This window comes from Aquarana catesbeiana, linkage group LG01 (assembly GCF_042186555.1).
Source record: "Aquarana catesbeiana isolate 2022-GZ linkage group LG01, ASM4218655v1, whole genome shotgun sequence".
In the NCBI taxonomy this organism is placed as follows: domain Eukaryota; kingdom Metazoa; phylum Chordata; class Amphibia; order Anura; family Ranidae; genus Aquarana; species Aquarana catesbeiana.
In genome coordinates, this window is record NC_133324.1 from 682,644,503 (window position 1) to 682,667,486 (window position 22,984).

Below are 22,984 nucleotides of genomic sequence, written 5' to 3' on the forward strand. Positions count from 1 at the left end.
ATTCTTCACTTTGGAGAGATTTCATCTCACTTTTTGTTGGTTTGAAATACACTTTAACTTAAAGTGGTATTAAACCCAAAAACTAAAATCTGTTATATCGCAGTTTTGCCGTGTACACACAAGCGTACTTTTCGACCAGACTGGTTCGACAGACCGAGTCCGGCGGACAATTCGACCGTGTGTGGGCTTCATTGGACCTGCAGTGGACTTTTTCGGTCGAAAATCTGACAGACTTTAGATTTGGAACATGTTTCAAAACTTCTGCTGGACCCAGTTCCTATCAAAAAGTCCGCTCGTCTGTATGCTAGTCCGACGAACAAAAACCAACGCTAGGGCAGCTATTGGCTACTGGCTATCAACTTCCTTATTTTAGTCCGGTCATACGTCATCACGTACGAATCCGTCTGACTTTGGTGTGATCGTGTGTAGGCAAGTCCGTTTATTCGGAAAGTCCGTCAAAAGTCCGTCGGATAGACCGTCAGACCAGTCCAGTCGAAAAGTCCGCTCATGTGTACACTGCATTAGTGGAAATTGACTTTAAATTGTCTAGTGAAGTCCATCTAAATCTACATCTGATGCATCTCACACTACCCTCTCCCCAGACTGACAATTGTGCTGTCCAAAAGGTGTCTCTATGGCTCCTCCATCAAGAGGGGAGACACCTTAACCACTTCCGGACCGCCGCACGCCGATGTACGTCCAAACGAAGGGGTATCCCCGTTTTCGTGCGGCGGCCGGCTTTCTGATAAAAGTGGTCCCTGCGGCGGTTTTGCCGCAAGATTACTTTTATCGGTGGCAGGAGAGGCCCCCCCCTCCTGCCGCGATCCGGTGCACTCCGCCGCTTACCGGAGCCGTCGGTAGCGGCGGAGGCGATCACGTCCCTCTCTGTCCTGTGCCTGGAGACGAGTGAGGCTAAGATGGCGCCCACTCGTCTCCATGACACTACTGGGCGGAAGCGATGTCAAAACGTCACTTCCGCCCACGCCTCTTAAAAAGGGATGTTTACATTCCTTGTAATAGGAATAAAAGTGACACAATTTTTTTTTTAAAACAGTGTAAAAAAAAAAAAAAAATGTAAAATAAATAATAAAAAAAAAATTTTTTTTTTTAAAACCCCCCCGTCCCAACGAGCTCACGCGCAGAACCGAATGCATACGTGAGTAGCGCCCGCATATGAAAACGGTGGTCAAACCAAACATGTGAGGTATCACCACGACTGGCAGAGCGAGAGCAATAATTCTAGCCCTAGACCTCCTCTGTAACGCAAAACATGCAACCTGTAGAATTTTTTAAACGTCGCCTATGGAGATTTTTGAGGGGAAAAGTTTGACGCCATTCCACGAGCGGGCGCAATTTTGAAGCGTGACATGTTGGGTATCAATTTACTTGGCGTAACATTATATTTCACAATATAAAAAAAAATTGGGCTAACTTTACTGTTGTCTTATTTTTTTATTCAAGAAAGTGAATTTTTTTAAAAAAAAGTGCGCTTATAAGACCGCTGCGCAAATACGGTGCAAAAAAAGTATTGAAACAACCGCCATTTTATTCTCTAGGGTGTTAGAAAAAAACCATATATAATGTTTGGGGGTTCTAAGTAATTTTCTAGCAGAGAAACCTGTTTTAAACATGTAAACACCTAAAATCCAAAACGAGGCTAGTCCTTAAGTGGTTAAGACAATAAGTGTGATACTGGTCAGATTAGCAGGTGAAAATTAAGAAAAAAAAATCTAAAAAAAGAAAATGAATGCAGCCACCACCTTTAAGGATTGGTAAGCTTTAAAGTGATACTAAATGCTTACATAAAAAAACAAAAAAAAAAAACAAACACGTTATACTTACCTGCTCTGTGTAGTGTTTTTTTTACAGAGCAGCCCCGATTTTCCTCATCTCAGGTTCCCTGCCGGCACTCTGGGATCCTCCCCCCTGCCGAGTGCATGCTTGCTCCTGAGCCCGGCTCTGTCTGTCCATAAGACACACAGAACGTGGCTTAGCCCCGCCCCCACTCCCTCCTCACTGATGATTGAGCCAATGGCTCCTGCTGCTGTCTTTGGGCCAATGAGGCGGCACAGACCTGGGAGGGCAGCTGCTCTCATGCACATCGCTGGATCAGGATCAGACTCAGGTTAAGTATTAGGAGGGGCTGTGGGGGGAGCTGCATGCTGAAGGTTTTTTACCTTCATGCATAGAATGCATGAAGGTAAAAAACCTTCAGCCTTTACAACTTCTTTAACATATTACATTTTTGTTTCTGGGTTTAATACCACCTTATACTAGTTTTCACCAGAGCAGGAGGGGAGGTGAAATCTTCCAGTAAGGACACTTATTTTGGTGACAACTGTCTAAGAGCTGATTTCCCTCATTTCATCTTATTTGATGTGGTGACCATTGTCACAGTGGTCACATTAGGAAGCCGGTGTCTTGCCAAGAAAGTTCCCCCCCGGCGGATAAGGATCCCCCTGTACTGCGCAGGCGCAGCGCTTGCGCAGTACGAATGACTAGGAGCCGCCGAAAATAGCCGAAGGTGAAAAACTTCAATCAGCTGTACACGGCGCCTGCGCCCTGGGTCCAGGTTCAAGCCCCACCATCCAAGTGGACCTAGAGGGAGAATAAAAAAGTGCCGAGCGAAGCGAGGCCGTGCCCGAAGCGTGGCGAGCGAAGCGAGCCCGCGAGGGGCCCTCTTACAGGCGCCGTGTACAGCTGATTTCTATTCGGCTTCGGCTATTTCCGCCGGCTCCTACTGCGCAAGCGCTGCGCCTGCGCAGTAGAGGGGAGTCCTTATCCGCTGAGGGGAACTTTCTCGGCAGAACACCGGTACCACCAGCTACAACTGTCTAAGAGCGGATTAACTTCACTTTTTATTGATTTCATCGTATTTGATGATGTGAAAGAAATGTAAACAGTAACAAAAATTGACAGGGGTTTTAACAATTCCTTACTCTATACAAAAATATTTTTAAAAGTTTTGGCTTTAGAAACACATTAACCTAAACCAATGGGCAATGGTGCTCAACTTAGGGATGGATATAGCCCTACAGTCCTATCTTAGAGCTCCTCCTGACGTTGAAAAATTACATCTCTCTTATCTTATCAATACTTCCTCCCTTATTGCATAGATTTCTACAAAAGGAAAACAGAAGAAAGAAATCCAAATAGGCTGTTACAACTGTCACTGCTGTTATTGTGAAAGCAGTTTGTGATTGTTTATTGGTAGTTTCACCATTACTGACATATCAACACAGCTTGATGAAATACTCGAGGCATCTGCAGATTAGCAAATAAAACATAGACCATCAGATGAGCTGGAGGCCCCACCACAGGGTTAAACATTTGGTTGGCCTCACATGAGAAGACTACAGAGAAAAAAAGATTTTCCTGCACTGCTAGATCTCAGTATCTGCTGTTGCATTGGAGGTCTATATTAAAGCCTTTTTTAAACCCAAAACCAAAAATGTAATATATTGCAGCTTATCGATCATTAGATGCGGTAGCTGCATTTGTTTTCTTTTTCAGTCTTTTTTGCCTTCTGGTGATCTCCCCAGTAACACAATTTATGTATTAGAGTGTCTACACTCTGGATGGAGGAGCAAAGAGACACCTTTGTACAGCAGTATTGTTAAGCTTCCTGACTATGGTTGCCACCTCATCCCTTTAAATCCGAACACATATTAATTACACAGGTTTTGTGGCTGCTTAAGGTGGTAATTAAACTCACTTGGTGCCTTTTCTGCATTTAATTAGCCTCAGAACCTGTGTAATTCAAAGGTGTTTGGGTTTAAAGGGATGAGGTGGCAACTCTATTCCTGACCACTGTACGTATGTATACACCCACCCAGTGATACAAGAATCATGGCTGCAGATAGCAATGGGCTTTCCTGTAGTGATGCAAGCAGCTCAACAGTCACCCAATCACTTCTACAGGTTGCGGGAAGAACCCCCTTCCAATGCTGATCCCGAGCTCTCCGGTGCGATTGGGGAGCCCAGAACCGCTGCAACCTGTCCGGCCTGGTGAACACACAGGAATGGTGGGTACATTCGTACCGCCCATCCTCTGTGAAGTCGGAAGATTGTCATTTGTCATTGTTTGATGTTTACAGGCCGTTACTGGCTTATAAAGCATCTAATCAAAAAGTCAGTTTGATCAGCTGCATTTGAGGGCAGAGGAGAGATCTGAGGCTAAAACATCCCACATCTCTCAGTAAAGAGTACCTGTGTTCCTCCTTTGTGATAGCAATAACGTTAATCTAAAAAAAATAAACTTACATAAAATCAATAAAGAAAATAAAGAAAAAAAAAAAAAAACGACATCCAGTTCAGGCCAAATTTGACATTCCTCTCCCACATGTACAACCAGCTTACCCATATATGGATTGAAATATGTCTGGTTCCTGCTGAACTTGCTAAATTTCAATCAGTCTATGGCTAGCTTAACTGCAACATCTGCAGGACAGCTTGTTCTGTTGAAACACAACAGACTTTCTGGCTGGATCACCAGGTGTAAATAAAAGAAAGTCTAAAAAAGAACACTAATGCAGTCATCACATCTAAGAATTGGTAAGCTTTAACATAATAAATGTTTGCTTTTGGGTTTAATACCACTGTAAGTTAGCAGGAGGGGAGTAACATTGTTGCACTACCACAATAAGCTAAATAGGATGAATAACTTACAGCTTCTGGGGTGATGTGTGCAAAGGAAGGCACATTAAATATCCCTTGGATGAATTCTGGTGGTGAACTGACACCCAACCACAAAAACATGCAGACGCCATTGGCCAGGAGGAATATCCCTCCTTCAGACAAGCGCTCCTCAGAACAACGGACAGCTGAAGGAATGGCTTCGCTCTTGGTGTCCAATGTATGCTTTAGTTAAAATTGAAAAAACATAATTAGTTACTGAGTACAGTCACCGTTCTTAAACAGAAATACAAAACCACACTGAAAAGACAATAAAACCCCAATTTAACACCTTCCCGTCCACCCTGGCAACCCTTTAAATGGTTTTGAATGTCCAGTGGGTGGGAAGGGCAGTCGATCATGTGATCATTGTCATGGTGGTCACATGTTTGGAAGCTGGTCCTGCCAACTACCGATCTTTAATTTGGACTGACAGCTGTCATTGACAGCTCGGTCTTTGTGCTGCGAGCATGCAGTGATCTGAGATAGTATTTACTGCCTTTCTTGTTCCTTTATATCTGTAGGGATTGTTAAAGTCTCCATTGTGTACAATGACAGATATTCAAAAATGTAATGTTTTTTGCAGAACCTGTTTACAATTACCTAAGGCAGCCTATTAAATGCTCCTATAGATTAATCTTTTCATGGTTTTATAGTTTTTACATGGCAACCAGCAAAATGTGAGACCTTTTCAACAGAAACAGTGCAATCTATGCCTTTGCTTCATTGTGCTTCTAAAGTATTGTCAATTACTATAATTAACAACAGGTAACTTGAATGCTATGATTTCATCTCTATTTTTATAATAATAAGGTTCTATAATTTATTATCAGAAAGGCCGGACTGGGCCCCACTTTGTCTGCATGTTCCTCAATACTAAAATCAAATAAAAGGAAATGAATGCAAGAAGTTATTTTATATGAAATGTATTCCTTAACTTACATTTGAGGTTATCTATAGCGGTGGCTAGACATTTTTACAGATTAAAAATATAGGTGAAGCATTGGTGCCATCTATGTTGTATAGTGAGTGTTGATGCTCTAGCATACCCAATTCAGTCTGGTAAATTTCAAGAACTAGTTTTATGTTGTTTGCCCGCCAACGCACCCGCTGTTATCACTTACTAAAGGCAAAAGCAGTGGATAGAAGAAGAGCTGGGAGCTGGCCACATCCATAGGCATGACCAGCTGTCTCTGAAATGTCCGCTCATCAGTGGGAATCTCTGGGCTCCCCACCAGAACCTCATTCTTTAACAAGCAGTTCATGTAGACTGGAAGCACTTTCATTGAGTCAGGAAGAATGAGCTGGTAGGAAAGATGGGAAGAGTATTACAGTATACACTTTACTTTCCACAATCAAATTTAGTTATGTGAATTTTGCATGTCCTAAATGTAACAGAAAATGGCCATTCATTGCAAAGAAACTCTATGATGTGTACTGTGAGATCCCATACTTGAACAAATACATGGGTTGCTTTTGCTAACATCTTCTGACATCAGCAAAAGCATACTAATCCAGCAACTTTAATATTTTAATAGTCACCGGCACAGAGCAAGCATGTAAATCCAGAATTCTGTCCAGTCAAAGTGACCCAAAAACTATTAAATTGAGAGAAATCAAGGTAGCATTTTTAAAAGCAGGAACATCATGGAGGGCCTATATTCTCTTACTACAGAATTATTTTAACAACAGTTAATGTGGTAGTTTTGACAATTCCTAATTGTTTTAAGGCTACATTCACCCCGGGATGTAGGATGGTGAGCATTGTAGCAGCAGGAATCTTCTGATTCCTGCTGAGGCTCTGAGCGGCTAGATGCAGCCGTCGACCCTGTTCTCTATAATGATAGGTCGCCTGCGGTGATCACTATTGGACGCACCCTGGGTGCATGCAGCAGCGATCACTGCAGGCAATCAGTGGCTGTACAGACAGCAGCCAATTGCTGTCATTATAGTGAATGGGGTCAGTGGCCGCACCTAGCCGCTCTGCCGCAACAGGAATCAGAAGAATCTAGCTGCTCAGAGCCACAGCAGGAATCTCTAAATCCTGCCGCTACAATTTGCACCGACCTAAATAGCTGATGTGAATGTAGCATAAAACAACATAGTGTAAGTGGGAAAAAAACAAATATTTTTCCAGAACAGATATTTCAGTTATAGATGTCTAGAGGGGTGGCTTATGCCTCTTGGGGATGTCTGCTCCTCACAGCTACCAGAACTACTACAGAATTACACACACTGTGATATACGGGCCCTCTCACGCCAACTGCTGCATTCTCAATCATGTCATTACAATAGAAATGTAACAGAAAGAGTGGGACTGATTTTTTTATTGCCATGGCAGGGTACAGACATAGGAACTGAAGACTTGAAAGCGCTGCACTGGAATCCCTGAGGAACTAGAATTAGATTTGGATGTTTCAACCTCTTTAAAGAAAATTAATGGGGTTTACTCAGAGAAAATGGGAAAAATGTGATTTATTATCTCTAAAAGATTTAGAAATATCAATGTTTATTGTTCATGTACAGTGGCAAGGAAAAAGTTATTAATGTGTCACAAAAGGCAAAAGCTTTTTTTTTTTTTTTTTTTTTTAGTTTTGGATAGAGTGGAGAAGGATTAGAACACTATCAGTTTTTATTGCTGTCTGTATCCCCATTAGGGAAATTCACCCTCTCTATTTGTCCTGTTTACAATAATCATTGAAAGTAAAAGAAAATCCTACAAATTTTGGGCTGTCACCAGAACAGGAATAGTGACCCCCCACCCCGGGATTCCCTCACTTTAAAGGGATTTTCTCTCACTTTGTTTTTTGGCTACAGGACAGGAAGTGAAGGAAATCTTCCCGTAAACTACTTCAACGTTAAAAAATTGGAGTCAGTAGTTTGCACACCTGGAGTGCAATTGATGATATTTGGTTTAGAGCTACTTTGATTGATAAAAGATACTCAAACATTTTAACCACTTTACGACTGTATAACTTACATATACAACGCCAAAGTGGAACTGCTGTGCAGGATCACATACCTAGTATATGATTCTACACGTCCGGGTAGGGGACACGCAGGCGCACTGCTGGCAGCCCGCTCTCGCTGTGTTTACACACAGTGGGTACCATGAACTCGATGTCTGCCAGCACCCGCCAATCCTTCGGTGTTGAGGGAGAATGGTGGTCTGCCTATGTAAGCAAGGCAGATCACTGGTTCTGTCAGTAAGGCAGGCATGGATCCTGTGTTCCTGCAAAGCAGGGACATGGATCCATGCCTTCCCCTAGTAAAAGCACCTCCCACAGTACACAAAATCACTAGCTAGGCACACAGTTAACCCCTGATGTTAACCCCTTCCCAGCCAGTGTCATTAGTACAGTGACAGTGCATATTTTTTAGCACTGATCACTGTATTATTGTCAATGGTCCTCAAAAAGTTTCATGAAGGGGGTAAATGTTCCAGAGGGCAGATTGCTGACCATAAGAAGCATCGGTTGATGTGAACCATTCCTTGCAAAATGGAGCTTCCTAAAGACATACGATCAAGAGTAGTTAATCTACATAAGGCTGAAAGGAATACAAAGCAATCTCAAAGTGTTTAGGCATCCATCAGTCGACAAATTGTCTATAAATGGAGACCGTTTAGTACTGTGGTTACTTTTCCTAGAAGTAGGCACCCAGCCAAGATGACTTCCAAGGTACAATCCTCAGTGAGGTAAAGAAGAACCCAGGAGTAACAGCTAAAGGCTGGAAGACATCACTGTAACTGGCAAACATCTTTGTTCATGAGTCTACCATACGTAAGTCTTTGAACAGGCAGGGTGTCCATGGCAGAACACCACGGGGGAAGCCACTGTTCTCCAAAAAAAAAAAACATTGGTGCATGCCTAAAGCACCCTGGCAAACTACAATGATAATGGGGAAAATGTTTTGTGAACTGATGAAACAAAGGTTGAATTGTTCGGGAAGAATATCCAGCACCATATATGGCGCAAAAAAGGCATAGCTTACTAACATTAAAACATCATCCGATGAACATCAACGATGAAGTATGGTGGAGGGAACATCATGATTTGGGCTTGCTTTGCTGCCTCAGGGCCTGGACCACGTCCCATAATCAAGGAAATGAAATGAATTCCAAGTTTACCAAAATATCCTACAGAATAATGTCAGGGTGGCTGTCCGCCAACTGAAGCTTAGCGGAAGTTGGGTGATGCAGCAGGACATTGGCTTAAAGCATCAAAGTAAATCCACCACAGACTGGCTTCAGAAAAAGAAAATGCTCCTTTTGGAATGGCACAGTCAGAGCCCAGACCTGAACCCCAATGAGATGATGTGGAATGACCTCAAGAGAACCATTCATACCAGACATCCTACAAATATGTCTAAGCTGAAGAAGTTTTGTAAAGAGGAATGGTGAAAATTCCTCCTGAACGTTGTGCAGATCTGGTCCAGAGCTACCGAAAGCACCTGGTTAAAATCATTGCTGCCAAGGGAGGCACCACCAGCTATTCGCTTCATGGTTTCACTTACTTTTTCCTCTGGCACTGTGAATGTTTAATGGGTGTTTTCGCTAAAAACACAAGAAATTAGTATTGTTTGTGTGTTATCAGCTTAAGCACATTGTGTTTGTCTATTGTGACTTTGATAGTGATCAAATCACATTTTAGTTCATTTCAAGGGGTTCCCATACTTTTTCTTGCCACTGTATGGATCTGTGAGGCTGCATTTACTGAAAAGGCCATTTATTAAAGACTGACCAACTATAGCCATCTAGTTTTCTGTCTTATACTTTACAATTTAGTGTCCAATTAGTAGTTTAATGCTTTTCCTCCATTAAAGGCATGTGTACAGAAAAAAATACAATAAATGAAAGCGCACTAGTTTGACATGAATATAATAATATTGGGAAATAAGCAGACAGAATTACAGAATTGCATAATCAAAAGACTTGATCATTTATACTTACTTGGCTAACAGCTGAGGGACTTGCACAGTGCTTCCTATAGCATGCCAAGATGTGAGCTGTCTGACCGATCAGCACGTCACGCACTGTCTTCAAAGGGTGTTGCAGGATTGCTTTGTAAGCTGAGATGACAAGACAGTAAAAGATTTTAGGGGGTTGGTTGCAAATACTAGCATTCCATAACTTAAAGTACGTTTCTGCTAGGAATGTGAAGAACGAGCTGCAGTACCAAGTGTATCCACTAGATGTCATAGAATTCTTACACAAAGAGCTATGCAGTATTTTTACTGTATATTATTCTGTGCAGACTTTACCAGCAACAGATCCAGTGCCTTGACTATTATATGCATTCTCTGCAATTCAAAAATGGAATAAGACATTTGAGAAGAGTGAAATGCTGCATATGGATTTCTGTGTTCCATTCCCTTGTACATATTACATTATAAACTGCCCTTTAGAAAATCCCCTACTTGTGTCCATGAGAAGCTCTCCTGAGTGTGGTTCACTTTCACATGTAAATATGGCTGGAAATTATTCACTGCACAACAACAATGTTCTCGCTAAAAAGTTCACAAGTTACCTGATTTAGCAAAGAAGTTTATGAGGGCGTCTGTCTCACAGCTCTTGTATAGATCTGCAAGTTGTGAACTGCAGTTCAGACTAATGTTGTGAACTAATAGACGTCTTTGTCCACTGATGGTTGTGTATAGAACAGCACACTGGATAATACAGGAGAAAAAGAATGATTTAACATACACATATATTTTTATTACATCACATTTTTAATGTGTGCATTGCGTACAGTAAAATGGAAACTTTCTAATTTCAGTCACTTTGCTTAGTGTAACCTCTACAGTCACTTTTCTGAATTCTCACTGAGCAGAGCCTACAAAACAAAGGAGCTCACACTTGTGAAGTGATTAAAGTTGGGTAGGCCCATTGGGAAAGGTTAAAGTGGTTGTAAAACCTCTCATGTTACCCAGTGAAGTAAATAGCTTCAGGTGATACACAGAGATGAAACAAATCCTCCTACATAAGTTTTACTTGTTTATCTGCAGTTTTCTCCACATCCCTTCAAAAGGGCAGAATTGTGCTAAAATCCTTCTCCATCAGTATCACAGAGGAGGGGGGCGGAGAGGCTGTAGTTACAGTGTTGGAGGAAGGGGACACACCCCTTCTACACAGCAAACAGGTGTGAAGGAAACATACAGAGCTGTGTCCTGAATAGACAAGCTCCATGCTGAGCTCCCTCCCCGTCACAAATGTATCTTGTGTTGGGAAAACTTGTCAGAAGTGACTCATGCTGACAAGAAAGGAATGAAGCACCAGAGAGAAATGACACTTAGGCCTCTTTCACACGGACGATCCGTTCAGGTCCACCTGTCAGTTTTTAGGTGGACCTGAACGGACGCTCCATAAACCTCTATGGAGCGTCGGATGTCAGCGGTGACATGTCCGCTGACATCCGACCAGCTCCGATCCGAAAAAGTGTGACGGAGGAAAAACCTACTTTTCCATCCGTCATCGGATCGGGTGACGACGGACTCTACAGTCCGTCTTCACCCGATCCCCCATAGGGGAGAGCGACGCTCTGACAGGTCCTTCCCTGCACAGTGTGCAGAGACGGACCTGTCATCTGCCTGCTCAGCGGGGATCAACAGAGCGATCCCCAGCTGAGCAGAGCAGCCTCCGTACACGGACACGTCCGTGTGAAGGAGCCCTTAGGCCCCTTTCACACATGCAGACCATTCATTTCATCAGTTCAGTCACGTCAAAATGGATGAAGTATTAGGCCTCTTTCAGATGAACGATCCGTTCAGGTCCGCCTGTCAGTTTTTTAGGCGGACCTGAGCGGACCCTCCATAGACATCTATGGAGCGTCGGATGTCAGCAGTGACATGTCCGCTGACATCCGACCCGCTCCGATCCGAAAAAGTGTAACGGAGGAAAAATCTACTTTTCCATCCGTTTTCGGATCGGGTCGGGTGGCGACGGACTCTACGGTTCATCATCATCCGATCCCCCATAGGGGAGAGCAGCACTCTGACAGGTCCGTCGCTGCACAGTGTGCAGCGACGGACCTGTCATCTGCCTGCTCAGCGGGGATCGGCGGAGCGATCCCGGCTAAGCAAGCGGATGTTCACGGGGCGGATCATCTCGGATCCGTCCCGTGTGAAAGGACCTTTAATCTGTTTTTCATCAGTGCTCATCAGTTTTTCATCAGTGATCATCAGTTTTTCATACATTTTTTTTACATCCACTACCAATGCAAAAACTGACCATTTGTCAGTTTACATCCGTTTTTCGTCCAATCCCATTTTTTTAACTAAAGAAAAATAGAGCTTTGATCAGCTTTAAAAAAGGAATGATGACGGATGCGGATGTAAATGGATGTAAATGGATGATCATCCACTTACATCCGTTTTTCCATAGAGATGCATTGGTGTAAATTTTACATCCGTCAACAGATGGATGAAAAACAGACAAACGGATGTCATGTGTGAAAGGGCCCTTAGTAGAGCTTTGGAGATAAACAAGTAAACACTACAGATACACCCCTCACATTTCTGTAAATATTTTATTCAATCTTTTCATGTGACAACACTGAAGAAATGACACTTTGCTACAATGTAAAGTAGTGAATATACAGCTTGTATAACAGTGTAAATTTTCTGTCCCCTCAAAATAATTCAACACACAGCCATATCTAAACCGCTGGCAACAAAAGTGAGTACACCCCTTGTCCAAATTGGGCCCAAAGTGTCAATATTTTGTGTGGCCACCATTATTTTCCAGCACTGCCTTAACCCTCTTGGGCATGGAGTTCACCAGAGCTTCACAGGTTGCCACTGGAGTCCTCTTCCACTCCTCCATGACCACATCACAGAGCTGGTGAATGTTAGAGACCTTGCGCTCCTCCACCTTTCGTTTGAGGATGCCCCACAGATGCTCAATAGGGTTTAGGTCTGGAGACATGCTTGGCCAGTCCATCAGAATTACCCTCAGCTTCTTTAGCATTGGTCATCTTGGAGGTGTGTTTGGGGTCGTTATCATGTTGGAATACTGCCCTGCCCTACTTGTCTTTGTACTCCTCACCTGGTTGCAGCCATACACGCTTGACACCATCTGAACCAAATAAGTTTATTTTGGTCTCATCAGACCACAGGACATGGTTCCAGTAATCCATGTCCTTATTCTGCTTGTCTTCAGCAAACTGTTTGCGGGATGTCCTGTGCATCATCTTTGGAAGAGGCTTCCTTCTGGGACGACAGCCACGCAGACCAATTTGATGCAGTGTGAGGCGTATGGTCTGAGCACTGACAGGCTGACCCCCACACCCCTTCAACCTTTGCAGCAATGCTGGCAGCACTCATACGTCTATTTCCCAAAACAAACCTCTGGATATGATGCTGAGCACATGCACTCAACTTCTTTGGTCAACCATGGCGAGGCCTGTGCTGAGTGGAACCTGTCTTGTTAAACTGCTGTATGGTCTTGGCCACCATGCTGCAGCTCAGTTTCAGGGTCTTGGCAATCTTCTTATAGCCTAGGCTATCTTTATGTAGAGCAACAATTCTTTTTTTCAGATCCTCAGATACTAGCATACTACACCGCATACTAGCTCATTATGAAATACTTACCTTAGAAAGAAGCACCCGCACCGCCTCCCGGTCACCGCTGAGGGAGCTAAGATGTTCCCTCAGCGTTTCTTTCGGGTTCGCGGCTCTGGCGCTGTGAGTGTGAACTGTGGAATCGGATCGCATGTGTCTGAACACCCATGCAAACCAATTCCATTGCGGACCAAAAAAAGGGTCCTGCACCATTTTGGTGCGAATGCGATTTCAGCCATACAAACTGCAAGGCCTGAATTCTCATCGCACAGACATTGCAACATCTTTCTTGAGGATTAGTGACCAAAACTGAACCACATTTTCAAGATGTGGCCGAACATTTTAGCACCATAGTGCATAACTTTACATTTCTCAGTATTTAACCTCACCTGCCTTGTAGCTGCCCAACCCCCTATTTTATCAAGGTTTTTCCGTAATGATGGCACATCCTGTGCCAAATTTATTTCCCTGCATAATTTGGACGTAAATAAAGGAGCTGGAGTCCGCTTCTGATCCTGAATGATACTTTATCAGTAAAATGGCAAGCAACCCAGAGCATTTACAAAATCAGCAAAGTGCTAGCATGTTTCAGCCGAAGCCCTAATCATAGCTACTTTGCTGAGGGAAACTCTGCTCCTTTTAAACCCAGCCGCACGCACCTCAGGTGCTATTTCCCAGATATAATTATTCTTTAAGCAGCCCTTCTGTGCAGATATGTCAAAAATGAGTAGCAAACAAAACTTATTAAACAAATAAATCTATATTTTAGACACATATAGGAAAATAGTATCCAAGTGTATAAAAACATTATATATTCCACCATAAATGCACAAATCTAAGAAAAAATATAAAAAAGGGGGGGGGCAAGGGATGAAGAAAAGAATGGGAAAAAAGGAAAAAGAAAGAAAAATAGGAGGGAGGAGGAGACAGAGTCAAAGGAGACTATTTGGAATGTTCACGAAATATTATTATAAAGGATACAATGATCCTAATAATATAATCCTGAATGAAATAGGGTAAAAAAGAGAGAAAGATCACCACCACCTTTTTCAAAAAAGGGCTCAAATCCCAATGACTGTCCTTGGGGGCCCTGGAGCGAAGTTTGTGTATCCAGTTCACCCCTTGCTCCAGGTGCCTTCCATGTTAGGTTTCCCCTCTCTCCTTCCCAGGGTGACCTGGATGCCCAGAAACCTAAAGGATCACATATGTCCTTTATGAGTCCCCCAGAAATGTTTAGAGACATTAGAGGGTCTCAGCGCCTTCAGATTCTGTCCATCTCTATATGGTTCTCCTATACATACGGCTCTGATTGTAAACCCTACATATTGTACATTACAAAGTATGCAAGTAGTGAGATATAATACATTGCAAGTGTTGAAATTAATATAATGTTTCAAAAGAAAAGTCAGTCCAAGAACTGCAGACCTCACCTTTCTTTTAGTGAAATTTGCAATACTTGCATGTTTTAATCCACATTTATAAGAACCCTTCACTGATAAACAATTCATTTTCACTTTATTCTCAGTTGTAAAGGCTTGGAGATAACATTCCCAAGGTTGATGCCCTTCTACTAAAGAATAGGCACCCATTCTGCAATACCTGTTCTAATATTTTGTCACCATACAGGATGGATATATTCTTTTGTATCATATCCACAGTTTCTGTGTATCTGTGTATTCCACTTTGTAATTGTTGTCAAAAATAACATTTTTGCTACATACCTGGTATTTATTCACCATTACAGTCTGCAATAAAGTCCCCCTCTCTCTCTCTCCGGGTCTTTTCCTGGCTCGTCGTATTAGCTCTCCCGGATAGTCTCGCTCTCTATGTTTTTCTCTCACTATACCAGATTCCTGTCAATAAAGTTCCTTGCTTTAAAGTTCCCCCCAGAAGGGCCCTGTGTGTCTTTGGTTCAGTTTCAGGTCCGAATTCAGGCAAAAATTCGGACCTAATTCAGACCTGAAATGGTGAACCGGACCCCTGCTGTAATCCGCGCTGCACATAGTGTGAACCCAGCCTCAAGGTGTGTTAGGGATGACAGCTAGTCGCCCTTAAAGCGGACCTTCAGTCATTTTTTCAACTTTCCATCTATTAAATGTTCTGCCCTTGTTGTTTTAAATTTGGCTAGTAAAACATTTTTTTTGCCAGTAAATACCTTATACAGCCCACTTCATGTTTCTTGTCTGGTCATTAGCCTATGCTTATGACATCATGCACAGCTCTCTCTCTCTCACTCTTGTGAGCGTTTGCCAAGAGGGAGGGGGGATGAGTCATAAGAGCACCAATGAGAGTTGCAGAGCTGGGGTTGTGCCTCTGTGCAAATCCAGGAAGTGAACAGCCAGCAGCTTTAGTTGCAGACAGTTAAAATGGTTGCAGCCCGGCTCAGTGGAGGGAGATTTCTGGTAAGTACTGAATCAAAGTATATATAAAATAATATGCAAAGTGGTTGGAGGGAAGCTTAAGAATGGTAAAGATGTTTTTATTACAAATTATGTGAGCAGACTGCAGTTCCTCTTTAAGATAGTTCACTCTGTTTCCAAAAAGTGCAGGTGGACATATTCCTCAGCAACCTCTCAGCATTATGTCCAGGTGATCAATCTTGCCTGGATCCCAGGTCCATGTGAATTGAAAATTGCATTCATTCACATTCAGGTAGGCAACAAATTGATTTGAAGCATCACTGTTCCCCTCCCACACCATCAAAGGTCACCTCTGTACCTGCCTTAACATCAAATGTGTCCCACAAAAGCTCTCTTTCCAGGACAGGCACCAGATGTGAGAAAGGATCATCCTCATATCTTTAATAAAACTCAGGAACCTATGTACCAGCAGTTGCAGGTGTGAGTTGACACATTCCACCAATCTTTCTAAAAGCGATCCAATACCTGTCTCAAGCAGACATCCATTTGGAAGGACACTCAGTTTATGTACTTTTGGCAAGTGGTGAAAAGTGGGGGCAACTGGTGAACTCACCTGCAGGTACTCTGCTTCTTACTTACTGCGTGCCCCAGTCCCTCTCCAAATTAGGTTCTTGGAAAGCTTTTTGGAAGGGTGCAGTACAGTCCTCCTTTAAAGCCTTATATATCTCTGGATCATAGAGTTGCCGCATCACCTTTTAAATTTAAAATCATCTCATCCTATTGGGCCCCTTTCACACGGGCCAGATCTGGTTTTTCATAGCAGGGGGATCTGTACGCTGATCCCTTGCTGAGCTGAGCAGAACAGCAGGATGACAGGTCTGTGTCCATTCTGTATAAGTGGATCTATGGGCAGTCAGATGTAAACGGACCAAGCTGTGCATTTACACCTGACTGCCCTCCAATCCAACCCAGTCAGATAGAGGGGAAATGGATCCCCTTACGTTTTTTTGCCAGATTGGAGGTAGCTGGGCGTAAACAGACACAAATCCGACTGCCCATATAGGAGAATGGAGATTTGGTCGGGTCTAGCTGAAAAATGGACAGGCAGACCCGATCAGACCTCTTGTGTGAAAGGGACTGTACTCTTCAATTGAGTTAAATCTTACTGTCTGGCTCCTAGCCTGTATAAGGTAAAAGTATCTATCCCCCGTATTCACTCTGGTGGTAATACCCATGCCAAGGGTTCCTCCATGTCACATTCCAACATCAATCTGTCATGCATTTCCTGGAATTCAAATAAACAGGGCCGTGAATCTGTGCCCTGATTGATCCGCATTCACCTCCTTACCCACCTCAGTATCCAAGAAATGCTTGTGGAGCATCAGATTCCTTACAAATCTATTTATATCCAATAAAACTTAAAAACACTGAAATGATACAAAGGTGAGAAGGAAAAACCCCAAGCCAAATGGTGAAATATGTTTTTATACACTGGATACTGTTTATATTTTACATCTTGCTTTTTCTGTTTAATTGATGTATTGCTGTACCTAAGTTTTGGTTTCTGCTGGTTTTTGACATGTCTGCTTGCTTTAACTGTAACTATATCCAGGAAATTGCAGTTGAGGTGCTACACTCCTGTGCGTGTGGCTGTGAAGGAGCAGAGTTTCCTTCAGCAAGGTAGCTACATTATGATTAAGGCTTCGGCTGAGATACACTAGCACTCTGCTGATTTTATGGATTCTCTGGATTGTTTGCCATTTTACTAATAAAGTATGATTCAGTATCAGAAGCAGACTCCACATGCTTAATCTACTTACCGTTGTGGAGGTGTGCAGGAACCTGGGCTACTTGAGACTGACATCCCAGGAATTTATGTTGGTGTGGAGTTACTTTTCTGCAGTTTTAGATATAGCCCCTGCATAATTTGGTATTATCAGCAAATTATGAAATTTTTCTCTTTATTCCAACCTTTATTACATGAATTGAACAACCGTGCCCCAAGATAGAACCCTGGGGTAAACCACGCACAATATTAGACTTTAGACTTTGGGGGGGATTTACTAAAACTGGTGCACTCAAAATCTGGTGCAGCTGTCCATGGTAGCCAATCAGCTTCTAACTTTAGCTTGTTCAATTAAGATTTGACAATAAAACCTAGATTCTGATTGGTGGTGAAATGGGGTTGATAGTCCACTGCAGAGCTTGACAAAATTGCTTTGTATCTAAGAGCTAAAAAAGTTAGGAGCCAGTTTTTTTAACTAACAAATCTTATAGATGAACAAGTAACATGTACCCAAAGGTGAATTTGTCCTTTGACCCTTTCACAGCCAGAGCCGTTTTTGCGTTCTTTGCACACATTTAAAATAATAATTTTAGGCCTGAAGATTACATAAAACCCCCAAACATTATAACTAAAATACCGTATTTATTGGCATATAACACGCACTTTTTTCCCCTTAAAATTAGGGGAAAATCGTGGGTGCGTGTTATACGCCGATCCCCACCGATCTCCGCTGATTGTGAGGAGAGGAGCGAGCCGAGTGTACTTCGACTGGACTCGGCTCCTCTCACAGTTCTGCCCATCTCCACTGATTGCAAGAGGAGAGAAGCAAGCGCCGCCAACATTCACAAAGCCGAGTGTACTTCGGCTGGACTCAGCTCCTCTCGCAGTCCCGCCCCTGACTGTGAGCAGAGCCGCGTCTAGCTAAAGTACACTTGGCTTTCTGTATGTCGGCGGCGCTCGCTTCTCTCCTCTCGCAGTCTAGCCCCTGACTGTGAGCAGAGCCAAGTCTAGCCGAAGTACACTCGGCTTTGTGTATCTCCACGCCGCTTGTTCCTCTCCTCCGATCGGCGCCAATTTTAAAAGACACAGGCTGCAATGACACAGGTAAGGCTGCAATAATGACACAAGGCTGCAAAGACACTGGGAAGGCTGCAAAGACACTGGGAAGGCTGCAAAGACACTGGGAAGGCTGCAATGACACAGGGAAAGCTGCAATAATAACACAAGGCTGCAAAGACACTGGGAAGGCTGCAATAATGACACAAGGTGCAAAGACACTTGGAAGGCTGCAATGACACAGGCTGCAATAATGACACAGGGCTGCAAAGACACTGGGGAAGGCTGCAGATGGACACTGATAAGGCTGCATTGATGGGCATTTACTGTAAATGTAAGTTTTTTTTCCTTAAACTTCCCTCCTAAACTTGAGGTGCGTGTTATACGCCGATAAATACGGTAATTAAAGTGAATAATGGTGATCCCAAGCATGGTAAATAAATGGAACTATGGAGACAAAAAGTTCAATGCATTGTGATGCAAAAGGGAAACACAATTTGCAGCTATTTACCTTTGTTTATGTTTTTGATTAATAAAATGTGAATTTATTATAGCCCAGAGAGTAACGTTATATATATATATATATATATATATATATATATATATATATATATATATACTCCATGTAGTTCTCTGGTGGTTATGTGAAATCAGGTCTTTTAAAGTTTTTCAGAGCTGCACCTTAACCACTTGTCAACCACCTAACTGTACATATACATCATCATTTTGATGTTAAATACCGGGGTTATGGCTGCAGCTAGATGCCACAACCCTGGTATTTTTTTTTCTTCAGGCGGCCGGCTTTCACATAAAAGTGATCTTAGTGGCGGATTCGCCGCAAAATCACATCCAGAAGCAGATGGAGAGGTGCACACCTCCTGCCACTTTTCGGGCTAACATTACCAATTGGTAGCTCCGGGAACCATCTGGCGTCTGCAGGGTTTTTCCATAGAGATAGCGATGGCTAGATGGCCACAATTCATCTCTATGCCCTTGGTGGACCGCAGCGGCGTCTACATCACTTCTGGTTCTCGGGCCATACAAACACAATTTTTTCTTTAAGAAATTTTTTTTTATCTTTTGCTTTTAAGGGGAGAGGAGAGATTTGGTTTTTTTTAGACCCCAGGTCTCTCCATAAAGAGGATCTGTGATGCTGTATTGTTATCACAAGGGATGTTTACATTCCTTGTGATAGCAATAAAAGTGATCAATAAAAATGTTTTAAAGGAACAGTGTAAAAATGTAAAAAGTATAATAATAAATAAATAAATAAATAAATACATTTAAAAAATGTATGGTGCCTCCGTCCCCGTGTGCTTGCACGCAATGCATAAATAGGTCAATCTTATATATGTAAACGGTGTTTGCAACACACATGTGAAATATTGCCACAAACGTGAGTGAGAGCAATAATTCTAGCACTAGACCTCCTCTGTAACTCTAAACTGGTATCCTGTAGAAATTTTTAAAGCATCGCCTATAGAGGTTTTTAGGTATCGCAATTTTAAAGCATGACATGTTAAAGGCATCACTAAAACTCTCAGATTGGAAATACCTGAATTAATGCTCCTGTGTCTTCACTTAATTTGTCATCATGTTTAAACTCCACAGTCACTGCTTTGTCGGCATCAATGGCAGCCATTTCTACATCTGTGGTATTGTTCATATATATAGCACCAAAGAAATCCGTGGCCCTAAATCCTGCAAAGTAGGACACAAAACAATCATGCAGTTAGTATTGTAATACACGTTTATTATTATCACATTCTTTTTAGTAAACTTTATTTAGAATTGTTAAAGAAAACATTTATGAAAAGAGCAGTGTAGAAAAATAGGAAACAACTGCAATTGAGTCTCCAGCAGAGCCTCTCAGCAGTGATACATGAACAAGCTTTACCTGTAAAAGAAAATAACATTAACTGTGTGATACAAGTAAGGTGCACAGTCCGAATAGAACAGAAAAGGCACATTTTACAGTAAAAGCCAATATAATCAAAAGAAGAAGAATTGGCTCAACACAGAGGTCCTTTAAGGTTATAAGCCGTAACTGCTATTGCATTTGATAAGTAATGTGTTGTGAGATGAGAAAAACTCTGAGACAGAATCCTTGCAAGAAGGGAGATATTTAAATTGGTTTCAAAGCAAATTATTATTTTTTTTACCTTAAAGCATTTCCTGCATTAAGGTAAAAGATGTTTTAGGACTTGCTGTGCTCCCCCCAAACACTTACCTCACTCCTGGATCGATCCAGCGCTGTGCTCGGCTGCACTTTTTTCTCCTATCTCCCTATCCACACAGAGATTTACAGTGAGCGGTGGAATTTATTGACTCCTGCTGCTGTCAGTCAAATTTAGTGAGGAGAGAGCAGGGGGTGGGGTTGAGCTGCGCTGTGTGTGTCAACAGATACACAAAGCTCGGCTTGGGATCAAGCGTGCATGTATGCCCCCATAGCAAGCAGCTTGCTATGGAGGCAGACAGAGATGAGGAGGAGAAAACAGTGGTGGCGGGGGACTCCAGAAGAGGAGGATCGGGGCACTCTGTGCAATACCATTGCACAGGACAGGTAAGTATAACATGTTATAAAAACTTTATAACCACCTTAAGTCAGAAAGAAATAAAAGGATAGTAAAGGGGAAGGAATAAGATGGGAAGACACTGGAAGGTGAGAGCTGCTTTCTGAGACACTGTTTATGAAGAAGAGGTCAATGTGCCTCAAAAGCTTGGACCACAACTTATTTACCTAGCCGATAAATGGTATTACCCTAGATCCAAACTTCTTTTGTTGATAGCTAACATGGTATAACACTCTGCAACTCTCACTGTAATTGTTTATTAAAGTCTAAACTGCTATGTTTGTTCTGACATAAATAACAAAATATACCGCGCTGTCTACACAATAGCAGCCAGCACAAAAGTGTAAAATAAACAGAAATACATATGGAAAATGTGCAGCGCTAAGCAAATAATGATCAATATCAAAAATAAAACTGACATATGAAAAAAAGCAATATAAATAGTGACACGTGTAATTCTCACGGAACACGTGTCACTATTTATATTGCTATTTTTCATATGTCAGTTTTATTTTTGATATTGATCATTGTTTGCTTAGCGCTGCACATTTTCCATGTACAGTATATGTTTGTTCTCACTGCATGAAGTCCAAGAACTACACTGATTGCAGTTGCAATGCTTTGCTGACAAAAATGCAAAAAAATTGAAAAATGCATATTTTTGCTTTAGCAAAACGGATGCATTTATTTTTCTTCATTTTTATTTTTGCAAAAGGGAGAATTCTCTTTTAAACAAACATTTTGTTATTCCACTGTATTATCCCCAGGTTCAAATACAAGCATCAGCAACTTGTAAACTTTCAAGCTTTTCTCTAATTGCATTCAGATATTAGGGACTTATGTTGACCCCTTTACCAGTTTAATTTAGAGGATAAACAATTGTAACAGTTTTATTAGTTAAAATAAAAAAAATAAAAATAAAAAAAATGAATACAAGAGAAAAAAAGACACACGGATGCTCTTTTTTGTCAACATTTTTCAGGGACATTTTTTTTGTTACAGCCCATCTGAACTGCACTGACACTTTTTATATATATATATATGTGATTTTTAAGCCATACACCTTTGAAATCACAAACAGAAAGATTAGCTTTATGGTAAAAACTGAATGATTACAGCATAAGGACAGGGTTCACAGACTAATGCACTTTGCATTTCATGTATATGATGGATGCTCTAGCAAGTGAGCTATCCCTTGTTTTTACTACTGTAAAAATTAGCATTACTGATACCAAAATGAAGAATTTTAAACTCTTTATCAATTGCAAGAAGCCATCAAAATCAAAGTTCCAGAAAAAAATGTCTGAAAAGTTTGGCTAATAGCGTGTTCATTTGTAATTTTCATAATAACGTACCTGTACTTGTACGGACTCTCATGATAGCATCAAATCCTATTCGTTTTTGAATATCTTTCTTGAGGTCATTGATAAACTGCTGGCCTTCTGTATGTATCTGAAAAAAAGATAAGTACCCATTGTAATCAGTAGGTGGAGACAAAGCACAACTCATTTCTCACACTTCAAGCCTACTATTGCACAATAGCTTCCCCTACAAAGCTTTGACCTTTCCCACCACCCAAATCAAAGTTTTTTCTTTAACTATGCAAGAACTGATTAATTATATTTGTTCATTAGTTAACTGTTTTCCCATACACAATGATGTATTTGCCTTTCATTCTTCAACACATCAAACTTATTTTCACCTAATTAAAATATCAATCTATTTTTGTAATTTCTATATATCTGGGGGCTTTTCACTCCATATGTATGTATACATGGTCTCTTTAACATTTCCTTTGAAATAAAGCTACAAGTGCAGTTCTCATGAGATTTTCCCAGGATTTTGTATGAATAAAACAGCTGGTATAGCCAAGTAGGCTGCGCTTTTTCTGTCCATATACTCCTACGTATGCCTTTCCTGTGCTTGTCACAAACCCAGACCCAGGGGAGTAGCTAAACTTCTCTGAGCCCCAATGC

The 22,984-nt window shown here is 41.8% G+C and overlaps 1 protein-coding gene across 3 annotated transcripts in view; it reads right to left on the bottom strand.

The window, feature by feature from the left end:
• SEC24D (SEC24 homolog D, COPII coat complex component) overlaps window positions 1-22,984 on the bottom strand; it is a 163,539-nt gene that overhangs the window by 7,621 nt on the left and 132,934 nt on the right. For all 3 annotated transcript variants that reach the window (XM_073603216.1, XM_073603224.1, XM_073603209.1), the window contains exons 16-21: window positions 22,364-22,460; window positions 19,991-20,136; window positions 10,203-10,341; window positions 9,626-9,744; window positions 5,799-5,978; window positions 4,669-4,860 (exon numbers count right to left, since the gene is read on the bottom strand). In XM_073603216.1, coding sequence (XP_073459317.1) covers window positions 4,669-4,860; window positions 5,799-5,978; window positions 9,626-9,744; window positions 10,203-10,341; window positions 19,991-20,136; window positions 22,364-22,460 — 873 coding nt within the window. The remainder of the gene's footprint in view (window positions 1-4,668; window positions 4,861-5,798; window positions 5,979-9,625; window positions 9,745-10,202; window positions 10,342-19,990; window positions 20,137-22,363; window positions 22,461-22,984) is intronic.